General features: G+C 33.9%; 1 protein-coding gene across 2 annotated transcripts in view; it reads right to left on the bottom strand.

Annotated features, from left to right (window-relative positions):
- Positions 1 to 15,678, bottom strand: part of KLHL1 (kelch like family member 1) — a 243,290-nt gene that overhangs the window by 95,865 nt on the left and 131,747 nt on the right. For both annotated transcript variants that reach the window (XM_062576137.1, XM_062576148.1), the window contains one exon: positions 12,716 to 12,928. In XM_062576137.1, the coding sequence (XP_062432121.1) occupies positions 12,716 to 12,928 (213 nt within the window). The remainder of the gene's footprint in view (positions 1 to 12,715; positions 12,929 to 15,678) is intronic.

The raw sequence follows: 15,678 nt of genomic DNA, 5'->3' as shown, positions 1-15,678 counted from the left end.
GAACAGTCTTATTTGCACTCATTTCTTATTCTAATCTGACAAATGTTGCATGTTAAATCTCAGCCATGGATTTCTCCTAGGCTGTGATCCCCATATGTATTGGCCATTTATTTGCTTAATAGAATCATTCCAACATTTGTAATGCAGCCAGATTCATAAGAAATATGCTTCAGTTAGCAGGGGGCTGGGGTTTTTTGTTTTGTTTTGTTTTTATTTTTAAATACTAGACTTCTATCCATGATGGCTGTGTAGTTTCTTAGATTCTTTGTTGCTTAGATGGAGCAGGTGGCAAAGACAAAGATGCACAGAAAACAGAAGACTGGAGATTTTAAAAACCTTGATGGAACTTTGGATAATTTTACTTTGACGTGTAGGGAAAACACTTTCTGAATATCACATAGGTTTTACGGTTCTGAATTTCATATTGGAGAATATGCCCAAAACACCAAATGATAGGAATTTTTCAGGGAGCTGAGTGCATCTCAAGCTCTCCCACCGCAGCTCCTCACCTCCTGGCATTTAGCTGCCTACACTCAAAGTCAGCTCAGAGGCAGCATGGACATCCGTCCAACCTTGCATCATACCGCTGTGAGCTCAGCTAAGTTGTGGGAAGGAAGTGTATGAGAAAGAGCTGGGAGAAGAGTCACTTGGGCCTCTGCTCCTTGGCTCAGGGGCTGTATTTAAGCTTGTCCTTGGTCACTGCTCGAGCCACACTGCAGCTCTGCGGTGCCCGCCTGTGTGCCTGGCTGATCAGGGCTTTGCCACGCTGACTTGGCTTCCTAGCCTGCCTTTGGGCACGCGCTGAGACCACAGCCTTGTCTGGTGATCACCGGGCTATTGGCTGACCCTCTTAGCATAAGACAAAATTTTGAAGTAGCCCAAATTTTGTAAATGAGTAATGAATAAAGTTTATAATTAAAAAAAAAAAAAAGAGAGAGAGAGAGAGAAATAACTACAGATTTTTAAACAATCTAACACATTTACATCAAGATACACCAAAGAAAATTGCCTGGGCTTCTGGTGATTTTCTATGTAAAGAACCTAAGCAATGTGACTGCTCAGCACATGTCCGCAAAGGAAACCAGGCCCAGGAGAGGATTTCAGTTCCAATCCTCTAAAAATTCTCCCATTAGCTAGGTGCATTTTCCTATTCATTTTTTTGCCTCTAAAAAAAGACTAGGGAGTCCTGTGCCCTCAGAAAGCTACATGCCATCATTATGTAGAACATAGGATTAGCCTTATCTTAATAGTTTTAATAATCACAATACAAAGACAAAAAGCTTAAAAGCCTTGAGATGAATTGCAAGTAAATGAAATGTGGTATTTTATGGCACATTTTGTTTTACAAAGCCCATGAGCCTCTTTCTTGAGTCAAAATATATCTGAAGTCTCTTGACAACCTTGAATCAGAGGAACACATTACCATATGAAATGAAAATTTGAAGTAAAAATGACATAGGAGTTTACATATTCAATAGTCTTCAAAAGAAATATTTGATTGGACAACATTGTCCTTTTATGTGTCTGTTTCCATGTACAGTTTTGTTAGTTATTGCCAATGATCATAGAAATACAGCCACTAGAAAAAAATAGAGACTTCTAAAGGGTAAGGTCATGTTTGTACTTCATGCAGGTGAAAAAGAAAAGCAAATAAATGGTTTATTTCAATTCCTAGAAAGTATACAAATATTGTTTTAAAACCTTGTCTTTAAAATAAGATCGCAGTCCTTTTTTCGAAGTCTCACTATGCTTATGCTGTTCCAACTGATAGGAAACACTGGTGCATCTTTGGAAGGGGCGCCTATTAGAAGAGTTTTGTATCAGTCTAAAGCTGATAGTAAAAGATGAATTCATTATTCTGAGGTCATTGCATTGATATTTGAGTTACGTAACATGGTAAAAGGAATAAATTGTTTGATACTTTTTATTTTCTATCTATAAGACATCTGCAAGGAAGATCTGTAAATTCTATTATAACTGCAAATTTTGACTTTGGTCATTATCCTGATCAAAACTTTATATATTTATTTTAAGCAATTGCAGGCTATTGATGCTCACCACGAACATGAAGGAGGACAAAGTTCCATACGAATTGCTACTATCCTGTTCATAAAACCAATAATCTCTGAACTACTTCTGTTAGATACAAAACCTCTTGTTTAAAAGAGTAGCTGTTCAACAATCCGTTTAAACTCCTTACCCTTGTTTAATAAATTTTGAACTGATTAGATTAAAAAAACTCAGTGAATTAATTGCTCAAATTTTATCTGAAGTATTTGATGAAATGGTCCATTTTCCTAATATTTTTTCTTAAAAAATGCATATCTTTCTTGACTACTCTGAACATAGATTCTGCAACTGGCAACAGATTGTGTCAGAAACCACACTGACACTGTAGTTTTTATAGGCTGATTGAGCTCTTGTTACCTTGGAGACAACCTGTGATTTCTTTGAGACAACTCTGTAATGAGTTATAAATAGTTTTCTTATTTCTTCTTCCAAGACTTTTCCAGTCTGACATCAAACTTAAGTATTTTCACCTAAGTTAGAGTTTATAGATAAAAACAACCGTATACTGAGCTAATACAATTAACAGTATTTTGAATGGCTGTCTCTGAGTGAATACTTCATTATGCTTCTATTAATTCAGGATTCCACCTAAAAGAATATATCCTTGTCTTTCCTCTGGGATTTAAACGATGGCTGATATGAACAAGACTTTTGGTGTAGGCAATGGTTATTGTATAGCCATCAGCCATTGTTAAAGACTTAAATTAAAATGATGGAAGATAATTTAAAGACTAATCTCCCTAAGAAGGATTAAGTCAGGAATAATAGGCAGGATTTCAGATAAACTGTCCTTTTATATCACTATAAGTCTTGTTAAAATTAGCTAGAGAAGAATGAGTGATGCTTTTCATGATCTAGCAAATAAGCCACTTTGAAATAACAATATAAATTAATAAATTGAAAACTTTTTACAAAGACTTCTTTCTGTAGAAAATATATCCCTGTTCTTTCTAATTCCTCTTGTTTTTCCTATTTCAATTGAAATTTTACAGCCCATTTTCTGACCAGCTCCAACAATCCTAAATATCCACACTGCATGGTTTTTGCATGAAGGTTTTGAAATGTTTAAAAAAATGGATAAAAGCGTTTTGCAATCAGGAATTCTCCACTACTAAGGAGTAGTCCTCAAATTATCAAAGGTAAAAAAAGAAACTGAATTATGAAATTTGTAAGAGAAAGATACTGGGTAATAGAAGTAAAATATGGCTTATCCCTGCCCATAGCACTTTTATTTTCTCTCTTACAACTTCATGTGAATTTTCTGCTAAATAGCTATATTAGGAAAAAAATAGATTTAAGTAAGGGAGAATTATGGCTCTTTTGACAATGAAAGGTATTAATTTAAAATGTCTATATTAAAGTCCTAAATGGCTTCCACTAATAATAATATTAACTTTCTTCTCAAGTCAAATGAATGAGATTCAGTTATCAGTAGTATTTTCTAATATGGAAAAAATAAATTAAAATATTTGTATAGATACAAAACTAATTATTCTTGTAAAGTAATAAAAGAAAGAACAGCAGCACATTTGCACTATCTACATGAAAACTGAAAGTATCTTGTGCTATTGATGAAGGATATGTTATTGAAGTGTCTAAGATATGCATTCGGAGAACAAAGATATATTTAGAATAAATAAAAGCTCTTTAAAAATTAAGATAACTATTAACTTGAAGTGGATACAAAGATAAGACACAATAATTGTTTAAAAAATAAATACAATCATAGAATCAGTGAGGTTGGAAGGGACCTCTGGAGATCATCTAGTCCAACCTCCCTGCTCAGCAGGGTCACCGACAGCATGGTAGACAGGGTTGCATCCAGGCGGGCCTTGAAGATCTCCAGAGAAGGAGACTCCACAACCTCTCTGGGCAACCTGTGCCAGGGCTCTGTCACTCTCACAGTGAGGAAACTCCCCCTCACGCTCAGGCGGAACTTCCTGTGCTTCAATTTCTGCCCATTGCATCTTGTCCTGATATTACATTATTTTAGTGCTTAGAAAAAAACATCAAGAATGATATATTACTTTGAAAATTGGGGCAATTTTGTAGATAACCAAATGACTTAAATTTGTATAGCACATGATACTAACTTCAGGGATTGCAAAACTGTGAATTTAATAGAACTATATTTTACACTTATAGCCATTAATTTTACCTTTCTGCGTTTGGAAGATACATCAACTTATTGCCAACAATATCATTCTTCATCTAGACCTTGATATGCAAATAGATTTTAACTGAAGTAGATTAAAACACTTAAAAATTCACTCACTGTCTTCTTTTATTCTTTTTAAAAACATAAAAGTTATGATATTTTCTCGACTTTTAAATGTAAAGGTCACAAGCTCAGAAATTGATTATGTATGCAGCTAAAGTGTAAATTCCATTTCTAAATCCCATTTTATCCAGCTGAACCTTAGCAATATTACTTAAAGATCTTTTTGTCTTACTGAAAATTGAATAAATTATGCAAACTGCAAAATAAGCATTTCTGTTACTCATTTGACTATTTTGTAAATAGAGGCCCTAAACTGAAAATTAAAAGATAGCTTATATCTAGTTTATCTTTCTGAACTCATAGCTCTTAGGAAAACTATTTCAGTGTACTGTCTTAGAAATAAAACCATGAAAAATATTTGCGATTAGTAGTTTCTCCAATTTAGCATATTTAATCTTGTTTTGTTCTCTGTTGTTTTGCTTCAGATCAGTGAACACTGGAATTCTCTCTTTCTTATTCACATTTAATTAACAGTTTAAGTAAACCTCTTGTAGTTCAGAGATTATTTTCAAGCATTTCTATGTAGGAACAGTTTGAATATACATAATGAGATATTTTTTGTTATTTATAATATATTGCTGTTCTCCAACTGGCTGACAAATACTATACTAAATCCCCCAAATTTCTATATTCTCAGAGGAAGGATATTTTCTCCTTAGCAATAAAAGACAAAACCTTAAAGACCTTCAGAAAACTCTAAACCAGTTCTTTCTTTAAATATATGGCTAATCATTAGAAATCTACTTTAAGATTTATTCCCTAGACAGCAGGCTTTCATGAGGTTTTGTGCAAGTGTGTGATCTGTGTTTGTACACAGGTGATAATCATGATCAGATAATATATTGCAAACAGTCTTGTACTGGAATTTTGGAAAGTACTCTAATTAATTTGTGTTTTATGACTAAGAACTGAACTCTTAACATCTACCAGGCCTTTTTTCTTTTCTTTCTTTCTTTTTTTTTTTTCTTTTTTCCTGTGATTATAGTCACTGGCAGTAGAAATGTGTTTAGTATTTAATTAATTTATAATGTCAACTTTTCCTCCACATATTAAAAATAATTTCATATTCGGAGGTGATCTTAAATTTGGCTGTCTGCCTTTCAGTTATAATATAGCACAGCTGAAGTTTTTCTTCCTGAACCTACCATCGGGTTACCAAAATGAATACGTTAGATAAACAAACAATCACATACACACACACACACACATTCTCTGAGGTTTTGCATTTATGGTATAAAAATGAAGAAACTGATTATTTTTCCCCACTCTATTGAATAAACTAAGTAGTGGGATGGGAATATTCATTGGTAGCATCTGTGATAAGTAATTAAACTGTGGTGTTGAAACCACTTTCACAACATTAACACTTCCCCAAAGATTATGATTTAATGAGCCCATTTATTAAAATCTTCAATATTATTTTGTGTAAGTGGTCCCTTGTTGTCTTTTATCACACTGTTCAAACTTTAGTTTTCACTTCATTCCTAAGTACGTCCACTCTTTTGGCACATACTGACTTTCCGTGACTTAAATAGTACAACTGGGTATATCTTTGAAAATGGTACTAATTTGACCAATTTATTTATCATCCCTATGTATTACTGATTCAAATGCTTTTCAATTTAGGAATTGTCTTTTTTTTTTTTTTAATCTGATGAAACAGCATCTGCCTCCAGTGGCGACCTTTGAAGATCATTTTATAAATCAGAGTATTTTATACATATTTAAAATCTAATTGCTATTAGCAGAAATTCTCTCAATTGTGTACACTTGTCCTTCCAAAACTTTTGAAGGAGACACATGAAATTACATGCATTTAAGACACAATCAACCCGTCTAAAAATCCAGCCTTCCATATTAAAATGGTCAAAGCTATATCCTAATGTTCTTTACTGAGTTAAGGCTTATTCCATATTTGTGAGCTTTTTTTTTTTTTTTTTTTTTTTTTTTTTTTTGCTTACAATTCTAAAGACAAAAGTAATTTGCTAAGATCAAATTATACTATTTCTACCAGATCAAGTTCAGTAAATCAAGTTTTGTATCAGTATTTGTATCAGTTATTCATTCAAAGAAAGGTTTCAAAGAAAAGATGATTGACTTATATGAACTTTTTCTCTTCCTACAATATAGGGCAGATTTAGTGGCGCAAATAAGAAGTACAAAACTCAAGTGCAAGCTTTCTCTGTAATTAATTATATAGATTCATCATCCTAGCATGCAGTAAATGGAGAGAATAAAGTTGCTTTATATCATGACAAATTTCTTCTTGAAGTAAATGCCTATCTCAAATGCTAGACATTTTTATTCTAGATCTCTAAAATTAGGTAAGATGAATGTCCCCTAGAGTTTCTTACATTTTTTTTTCCTCTTTAATCTCTGGAGAGAAAAAAAGTAAAATATATATTTTAAATATATGGTATGATATAGGATATTCTTACTGCCTGATCTTTTTCAGTTCATAGATACATCTTTTTATTGGAAACTTCTGAATCAAATTTCTTTTTTTTTTTTTCCTTTGGAAAGTGATAAGTAAATTAGAATAGAAGATAAAACAAAAGCATGACAAATGCAAACAAATGGAACATAAATGATATTCAGTCAATAACAAGTAATAGTTTATATTTTCAAATTATTATTTTTTTAACTGTAGTTACTGTATACCAAAATTGTTATTACTTTGGTACAACTCCTATAAAATTTGAGTACAAATAAATGGAATACAAAGGGACAACCTCTTCCTTAATGCTCTCCTGTTTCAAGTATCATCTCCAGGACTTAAAAACACAAAATGGATTGAATATAAAAACCTCTTACAGAAATGAAAATATGTCTAACTTAAAATACCTTTCCTTTAGAGAGTATTTAAAGGACAAGACTGACACATGAAAAATTATTTTAGTACATATGTAATTTCCAAAATATTGCTGGCTTAGCAAACTAGAGAAGAAAACATTTCTGATGTTTTGTGGGGATTTTTTGTTTGTTTGTTTGTTTTCCTGTTAGGGAAAATCCACTCAGAGAAGAAGGAAGCCTATAGAAACCAGCACTATACTACACTTCTAACACACTAGTCTAAGACTAGTTTAGGTGCCTCCACACTAAACTATAGAAATCAATATGAGTATAAAATAAGTATACCTTATTTTAAAAAGGTATGGTCGTAGTGCTAAACTGTATAAAAAAGTAGACTTAGACATCTGGGTTTGACCCAGACAGCCCAAGTTTCAGGGTATTTGGAGTTAGGCTCTGCCATGGGTTCCAGGGACTGCACGGCATGGGGTCCTACAGGTCAGGCCATCTCAGCCCCTGAGTGGGTGGGAGAATCTGCTCCACTGATAGATTTTAAAGTCTTTATGGTTTACGGGGTTCTTGTGGCCTATACGGAAAGGTCTTGCCACCCATTGCACAGATCCTGACAAAATTGTGAAGCCTCTTTTTCTCCTGTGATGCAATTTTTCTTCCCAGTGTCTACCCTGCTCTCTCTAGAACAAAACAGAGTTCACTAATGCATGATAAACTCCACAGAAAACAATTTAAAATTCTAGCGCTTCTTGATTTTTGCCATTATTGACACTCACAAGCAAAATGTACTACTGCAGATTGAAACAACACTGTTCACTATCTACAGCACAGTCCAAATTTGAACCACACTGAAACCATCTTGTACCTTTGTAAATGAAAACAGAGCAAGGACAGCTCTAAGGCAAGATATATATCTGACAAGGCCTTTAAATCCAGATTTCTAAAAGTGGTCAGCTCTATTTAGGAACATAAAAAGGAACATACAATGAAAGACTTTTAAAAATGCTTTGCACCCAATTGTTTTCATTAAAATTGCTATGAGCAGCTGGGTGTGAAGCAGTTTGGCAAGTCTTAGCATATTACTTAGCTGTCTAAATGACAGCAGAAATCTGTTGAAAGTTGTGCCTCATTTTCACTGCTGAGAGCTATGCAAGCCATTGTGGTGCAGTCTATTTGTGGGCTAAAAAAATGAGAGTTTGAACTGGAAAATAACATTGGGTATACCATTGTGATTAGATCCGCTTCCACTGCGTTTACTTGTACTAGTTTCATTGAATATATAGGATTTTCAGATGTGAGTTATAATATGCTGGCATCCTAATCAGTGAAAAAAATATTGAAAGGACTTTAAAATTTATTGCCAAAGAAGATAATAGAGTAGGCAAATACAGAGAACAATTTTTGCAACAATCTGATCTAATCAGCAATGTGACCAACAACCCCTATAACAGCAAAGATACAAAGGTGCTACCTAATGACTCTAAATAATGTGACCTGTTAAAGACAAAGACAAGCAGGTGAAGCACGTCTCCTCAAAGCAAAAGACATCATTTCACGCAGAGTGCACTGTATCACACATCTCAAAGAGCTTGCACTTAAAACAGTGCCATTTTGCTGGTCAAGGGAAGATAAGCTCTTACCAAAGTTTAACATTGATTTTGACAATTAATATTATATATTTCATATATTTTTTACTTTTATAATATTATATAATATTAGTAAGTGTGTATTTAAACATGAACACACTCTGTATATGCTGAGAGGTACGTCTATGAGAATAAAAGTTTTGCACAGAAAAAAATAGTCTGAGCAATACAAATAGAATTATTTTTGTTAAAACACTGATCTGAACTTTTCTCAGTGCAAGGTTACTATAAAAAAAGGCAAGGTCTATGTTTTCTATTCATCAGTGTCATTCCCTAATACATTTATTAACACATGCAAAATGTTTTACTGAAGTGAAGTGTTTGGGGGTTTTCTTTTTTTTTTTTTTTTTGGCATTGAATATATTTATCTTAATATTTTTAGAAGCAAGCCTTATGTTCAGGATATCATGAGACACTGAGCACAATAAAAATCCAGGTTGGTTGGATATAGGATAAAGTAATAGCTGTATAGCACTACGCTGCCACCACATCGTAATTGAAGAGTATATCATGACAGCTTCAAAGTATTCAAATGAACTTCACTGAAGCAAAACTTCATTTCAAAATGAATGCCACACAATAACTATACTGACTGTCTGTCATTTTATTTGTTTATAAATTTTCATGCTGTCACTTACCTATAGAAAAAAGGCCAGTCAAACCGAAACAGGACTTTTAGACCATTTTAGAATTAACTAAAAGACAAAAATGATCTCTTTGGATCACTTCTGCACTGCACTTCTGCAGTGGATCATACTGCATTGAATTATCGTATGTTTTGTCATATAAAATACCAGCTGACCAGATATATCTGCAACTAAAGAAATTGTTTAAATGAAAAGAAAAGAAGGTTTACTTCACTGAAAAACATCAAGTGGATGCTCCATATAAGAAGAGTAGAGAAATGAGAATGTATTTTGCCTGAGCTAAATAATATAAAATAGTTGCCATTTCACAGGCTAGTGAAACTCAAGGTCCAGATTTCTCCTATAATGATAAGCTAATATAAGAATATGTATCTCACCCTAGAAGCTTGCCTGAAACCTCCTTTGGAAAGGACTGAGATTTTTTTTTAATATATTTATTTAATTTATTTTTATTTATTTTAATATATGTAAAAATATAAATGTTTTATATTTTTATGCTTTAAATGTTAGGTAACAAACGTTAAAAAGGTTATTTTTTTCTTCACTAATCTGAAACTAGTTTTAAACTATGTCTCTGAAAAATGATGCACAATCCTATTTGTCAAGAAGAAGAAAAGAAAGGCAAAATTCTATTGTAGTGAATTTGTCAAAAGATAGATTCCTCAATAAAGAAAGAAATTGTCATGTCATACTTGCTAGAACTCCTAAGTTCATATTATTTTTATATCGGTCAACATTTAAATCCCATATAAGGAGCAAATGTTTAATCCAATTGCATAAAAACAAGCACCTAGCACCTTTGGAGATGTCACATGTTGTCCAAGAATCCACATGGGGCTAGCAAATATGACACTGGATTTACAGTTTATGACACTGGAAGAGAACTCCTCCAGAAAATCAGCTGGGAACCAGCTGGGAACCAGGGACCCTCTCAAATAGCACTAGGTTGCTCTGTGCTGGAAGCTGCTCTAATCCTAGATCTTCACTGCCTACAGCCGAAATTTAGGCATCTGACTGACATGGAGAAGCGCAAATGTATATGTGAACATGAAATTGAATCACAGCTTTATTTCTTTCAAATGCAAGTTATAATCTCATGACATCCAACCCATTAAAAAATTATTGACAGAACTTCACAAATATGTTGCAGAGGAGATTGGTAGGATACACATACATCCTGAGCCGTATGGTCCATACGGGTCCATAGCAGACTGTGAGGTAAGAAGCACTCTTAAAACCCTAGAAATCTAGTCGGGTATAAACTCATATTAGCTAGACTTCTTTAATGACATGAGTTGGTTAGAGAGCTGAAAGAAGGTGAGAGAAGGTTATTTATATTATCAATTGCATTGCCCAGAGGGAGAAGTTAGGGATTGATTGAAATATAGTAACACCCTGGATTTTTGTTAAACAAAGCCCCCTTTAATTTTTTTATCTAATCCAATATATATCAAAAAGGTCAGAACTAGATGATATACATTGGTATACATCAGTATTCCAATGACTGCTTAATTATTTTTTAACAGCAGATAGAATTATCTCTTTTCCAAATGCCAGTTGAGCTGTGGAAGGAATTTACAAGTTTGCCTAACAATGGCAATTATCCAAGGCAGGATTTAAAGAATTTCTACACAGGTATTATATGTAAATTAATAAAACACAAAATCATATGCTGCCAGATAAAATGTGTGCATTCTGGGGGGCTTTAAAAGCTTAGCATTTTCTACAGGTTCCCTATAATATCACCATAGAAATAAGCACCAAAGCCAGGTGGATCAGTTCACTTTCTTACCAGCGACTTTACAGGGTATTTAAGTACTTTACTTTTGGACTGGATTGCTCTTAGGCATCATTTAGATGCCTACATCAATTTACACTAGATCTGTCTTTAATACTCAGACACAATTCATTATTCTACTGATGGCATTATTCTGCTGGTACCTTTAGTGCTCAGACACTATGCATTATTCTACTGATGGCATTTGCAAGCCTTTGAAAGTGATCTTATTAAAAGTGTTACAGAGAGAAAAACAGTAATATCTATGCTTTATCCTATGCCATTTTTTTAGCTTTTTTATTAGACCAATGATCTAATATCACAAGCAGGTGCAAAAACAGCCATTATAAATACAACACACTGGTGTGGTATACATTATCTTTAACTTAACTATTTCTGCAATCTTTTTATTATGCGTACCTTTGCTGAGAACCATTAAAATATACCCTAAACATCCTCATGTTTACTAGTCATGCTATTCTATCACTCAGTATCACATGTAATTCCTAACACTTTTCTATAAGTTTAACCTGTAAATTTTTCAACTGCCCAAGTGTCATTAGTACTTCCTCTTAATCTTAATAGAAGCATCATAAAAATAGTGTTTTGGCCAAGAGGCAGTGAACACATTCTTGCAGGAAGGGATCTCCAAAAAACTGGAGGTCATCTAGTTCAACTTCCCACTCAAAGCAGAGTTAATGCCAGTACTAGATCTGGTGATCCATAGCCTCATCTATCTCCCAGTTAAGGTGATTCTATAACCCCTGAACAATGTGCCTTGCCTTCTAAGAGGTCTTTGCTTCTTCTTACATTGTGCAAGGCTCTTAAGAAGAGTTGTTTCCACCACCCTTGTAACTACCCTTCAAGCAGTTTTAAATTGCTAGTATATCTGTAGGCTCCTTAGCCTCTTCTTCACCAGACTAAACAAGCTTTCATACTTAAATGTACTTTAGCTCCATGACCACACTGATAGCCTCTCACTGGAGTCCTTCCAGTTTCTCCATATCCCTCTTGAATTGTGGGATCCAAAACTGGAAATAGTATTCCAGCTGCAGCCTCACCAGAACAGGGTATTCCAGGAATAGTAATTTCACTCAGTCTACTGACAAAGCTTTTCCTGGTGTAGACTAATGTGCAGTATTCTTTATTTGCACTGTTGGCTCATATTCAGCCTGGCATCTGCCATAATCTCAGTTCAGCAGAGTAACTATTCAGCCTGTCCTTCTTGTCATGTCATGACAAGTTACTGCTTTTCAGGTTCAAAACTGCACTTCTTGTTGGGAGTCTCTCAGCCCAAACTTCAAAATTTTTCAGGTCACTCTGGATGAAGTGCTAATTTCATAGCGTATAATTCTCAATGGTTTTTGCTTTTAAATATCCAGAGTATTCAGCAGCTGCTGATTCTAAACTGATGTGAGTTTTACAATAACAGTGATTATATTCATTTTATAAAACAAAACAAAACAAAAGCCAAAAAAGCAGTATAAATTACCTGTGGTGGAAGCAGTGGTAATCTGATGTAAGCAAGTAGCATACTTAGGTCACTGCATCGCGTCTGCATATCATATTTCACCCACATCATTAAGGCGTGGAAAATGGTTTCTTCATCAGGAACATTGACATCATCACTAGCAAGAAGTTTATGGAGTTCTTCAGCCGGTAAGAGTAAAAACTCTTGATTTCTTATAACTTCCATTATATTCTCCTGACAAGATGAAAATATTTTAGATTCATTAATACTGAAAGGGAAACAAAATCGGCCATTAAAACTAAAAAAATCCCATAAGATTAGGCAATAGTTTCATAGTAATCTTTAGGAGAAGAAAACAAAAATGATTAGATGAAACAGGTATAGTTGCAATTCATATGTGTACTGTAATATTTCAAATATTTTGCAATAAAGGTAGAGTTCATTAACTAGGAAAAGAAAAAATGTTTTATAAGAATTCATAAAGTCAATTGCAGATCTGCATATTGTTCGAATTTATTTTATAAACTCAGACATATCTGAGCACATTCAATATATATTATAAATGTTTATATGCATACAAAAACATTTTTTTCTATATTTTTTCTTATTCTGTATTTCTGCATTTTTCCTATCTGATTTATTTCCTAAGTAACTTGTCATTCATATGCAGTTACATTATCAATATCAGGATAATGTTTGTCTGTACAAGGCTAAGTAGCTCAAGACCGTGAATTTAGCATTATTTCCTGAAAGTATTTAGAATGGATTGCTACCATCCAGCTAGCACACAAAATATATACAGCATTCAAAAGTTTATAATAAGTTTATGAATGAAGTAAATGAAGTTTATAATAAAAACAGGAATAACAAAAATATTAAGCTATATAAAAATTGTTAATTTAGTTGACTGAATCTTGAGGGCTTCATCAAGCAGTCTCTGAACTACCTGCCCTACACTACCAGGGAACAAGTAAGAAGCACAGTTCTGCAAGGTTTCTTTATCTAGCTATTTTAGAGTGCTCACATTCCCTCATTCACATATAATTGTAGGAGGAAAGTGAAATAGGTATAAAATAGAGGCACAAGACCCTTCTCATGGAAAAAGAAAAATCTAAATTTGATACAAAACAAACAAGAAACTAGTAAAAAAGTATTGGACAGAGAAATGAGTTACAGGATCTGATAGGTAAAAAGCAATCATGTTTTTGACAAGGACATTTTGGACAAACTTAGTGAAATTTGGAAGCAGGAAAACAAAAGGCAAGAGTTATGACAAAAAGCCAGTCAACATTTTAAAAGGAAGTACAGGTAAATTGAGGGAAGTACAGGTAAATTGAGGGAAGTGGATAATTCCACCTCCACACTTCAATCATTAGAATATCAAAATTCAAATTAATGCTTGTCTACAATTGCTTACTTAGCTTTGGACCAGCAGAAAGACTGACTCTTCGGTAGGAGCTGAGCTAGAACTTACCCGGTATTACTGAGACAATGTAAATGTAGCTGGCACAGACAAAAAAGGTCCAAGACTTAAAACATCAGAATTATACTGGCACAAGCAAGTCACATGTTGTATTTTGTGGGTTTATTTTTCCCATAATAGGAGGAGATGATCATTCTAATTCTCTAACATCATATTCTTTGAAAATTACCCATTAAAATAGCACATTAAAAAATAACTGTGCATTATTTTATATAGGATTGCAAATAGAAGTGAGTAATAAAAATCTAGCCATGACAAAATGATAAGACTTCGAGCTTCATTGAGTTGTCTAATGTAATTACACATCCCAACACATGCATGCAAATAGAATAAATTAGCTAAAACTGAAAGTGATGCCTATTATTAAGAAGGTAAATACTTTCTCATACAAAACAACTTTTAATGATGCATAACTTTTTATCTTTATATATCCACGTATATAGACATGCCAACACAGAGACAAAGATTCACAGTCTCCATTAACTGTGTTATCTTTAAACAATTGATACATATACTGAAAGATGACTCAGTTTCCCCTTCCCCCCCCCCCCGACACTTGACTAAATGTCAAAGGGTATCTAAAAGACAAGATTTTTATGGTCTGAGGTTTTAACCTATTGACTTCCATTAAAATATGTTTAAATTGTTTGACTAGAATGTTACGTGATATTGTGGAAATACAAGGGAAAAAATTTGCAGTCACTTAATCACAAGTTGGTTTAATTTATTTTAATTAAAAAGCCATAAAACTCAGAAAATGTCATTGCACTTCTCAATAAAATGATTTATAAGCCAAAGTTTAATTAAGTCTGGTTAAATTGACATTAAATCTCATTATGAAGAAAATATAACTCTACTTGTTAATTGGGACCAACATTAAACTTTGCAGTAGTATATTAATCCAGTGATCTAATATTCTTGTGAAGCATTGTGATGGTAAAATACATTTATGAACTCATAGAACTTAATTTTGAGTAACATTTGGAGCAGGGCCTCTGAATTCAGCATAATAATTTTAGGTTTGATATCTTTCATCCTTTTTAATTGTGTTTTCATTTGGATATATGCTTATGTATTTAAGGATAACTTATTCCAGCCTCTGTACTGATTAATCAGCGATTGAAAGCAAAAATCATCAAAGTTTTCAGCCAACATATATGATCTTTCAGAGTTGACAGGCAGCACATGGACAAGCATGAGGCTCCGGATAGTGCAGCCCCTAGAAGAGGGTTTTGCTCTGGGGTGCTTCCAAGAGTTAAAGAACCTTGGGTGCATCATGGCCAGAGCCACCACTGCGGTGGAGTTGCTGCAACCTGCAGGCACACCTTCTAATTACCCCATGACTGACAAGTCCAGGCGAAAGAGAAATGACACCGCAGACCTACACCATAGACATCTCGGCACTGTGGGGTCATTCCCCACACAACAACCTGCTCGTTGTTACCCACCAAGCAGGACCGTGGGCTGAGCAGGAGATCACCTGCTGATGTGCACGTTGTTA

The sequence above is a fragment of the Rhea pennata genome, chromosome 1 (genome assembly GCF_028389875.1).
Source record: "Rhea pennata isolate bPtePen1 chromosome 1, bPtePen1.pri, whole genome shotgun sequence".
Lineage (NCBI taxonomy): Eukaryota > Metazoa > Chordata > Aves > Rheiformes > Rheidae > Rhea > Rhea pennata.
Note: the sequence above shows the minus strand (reverse complement) of the source record. Positions and strands in the feature narration are given on the sequence as shown.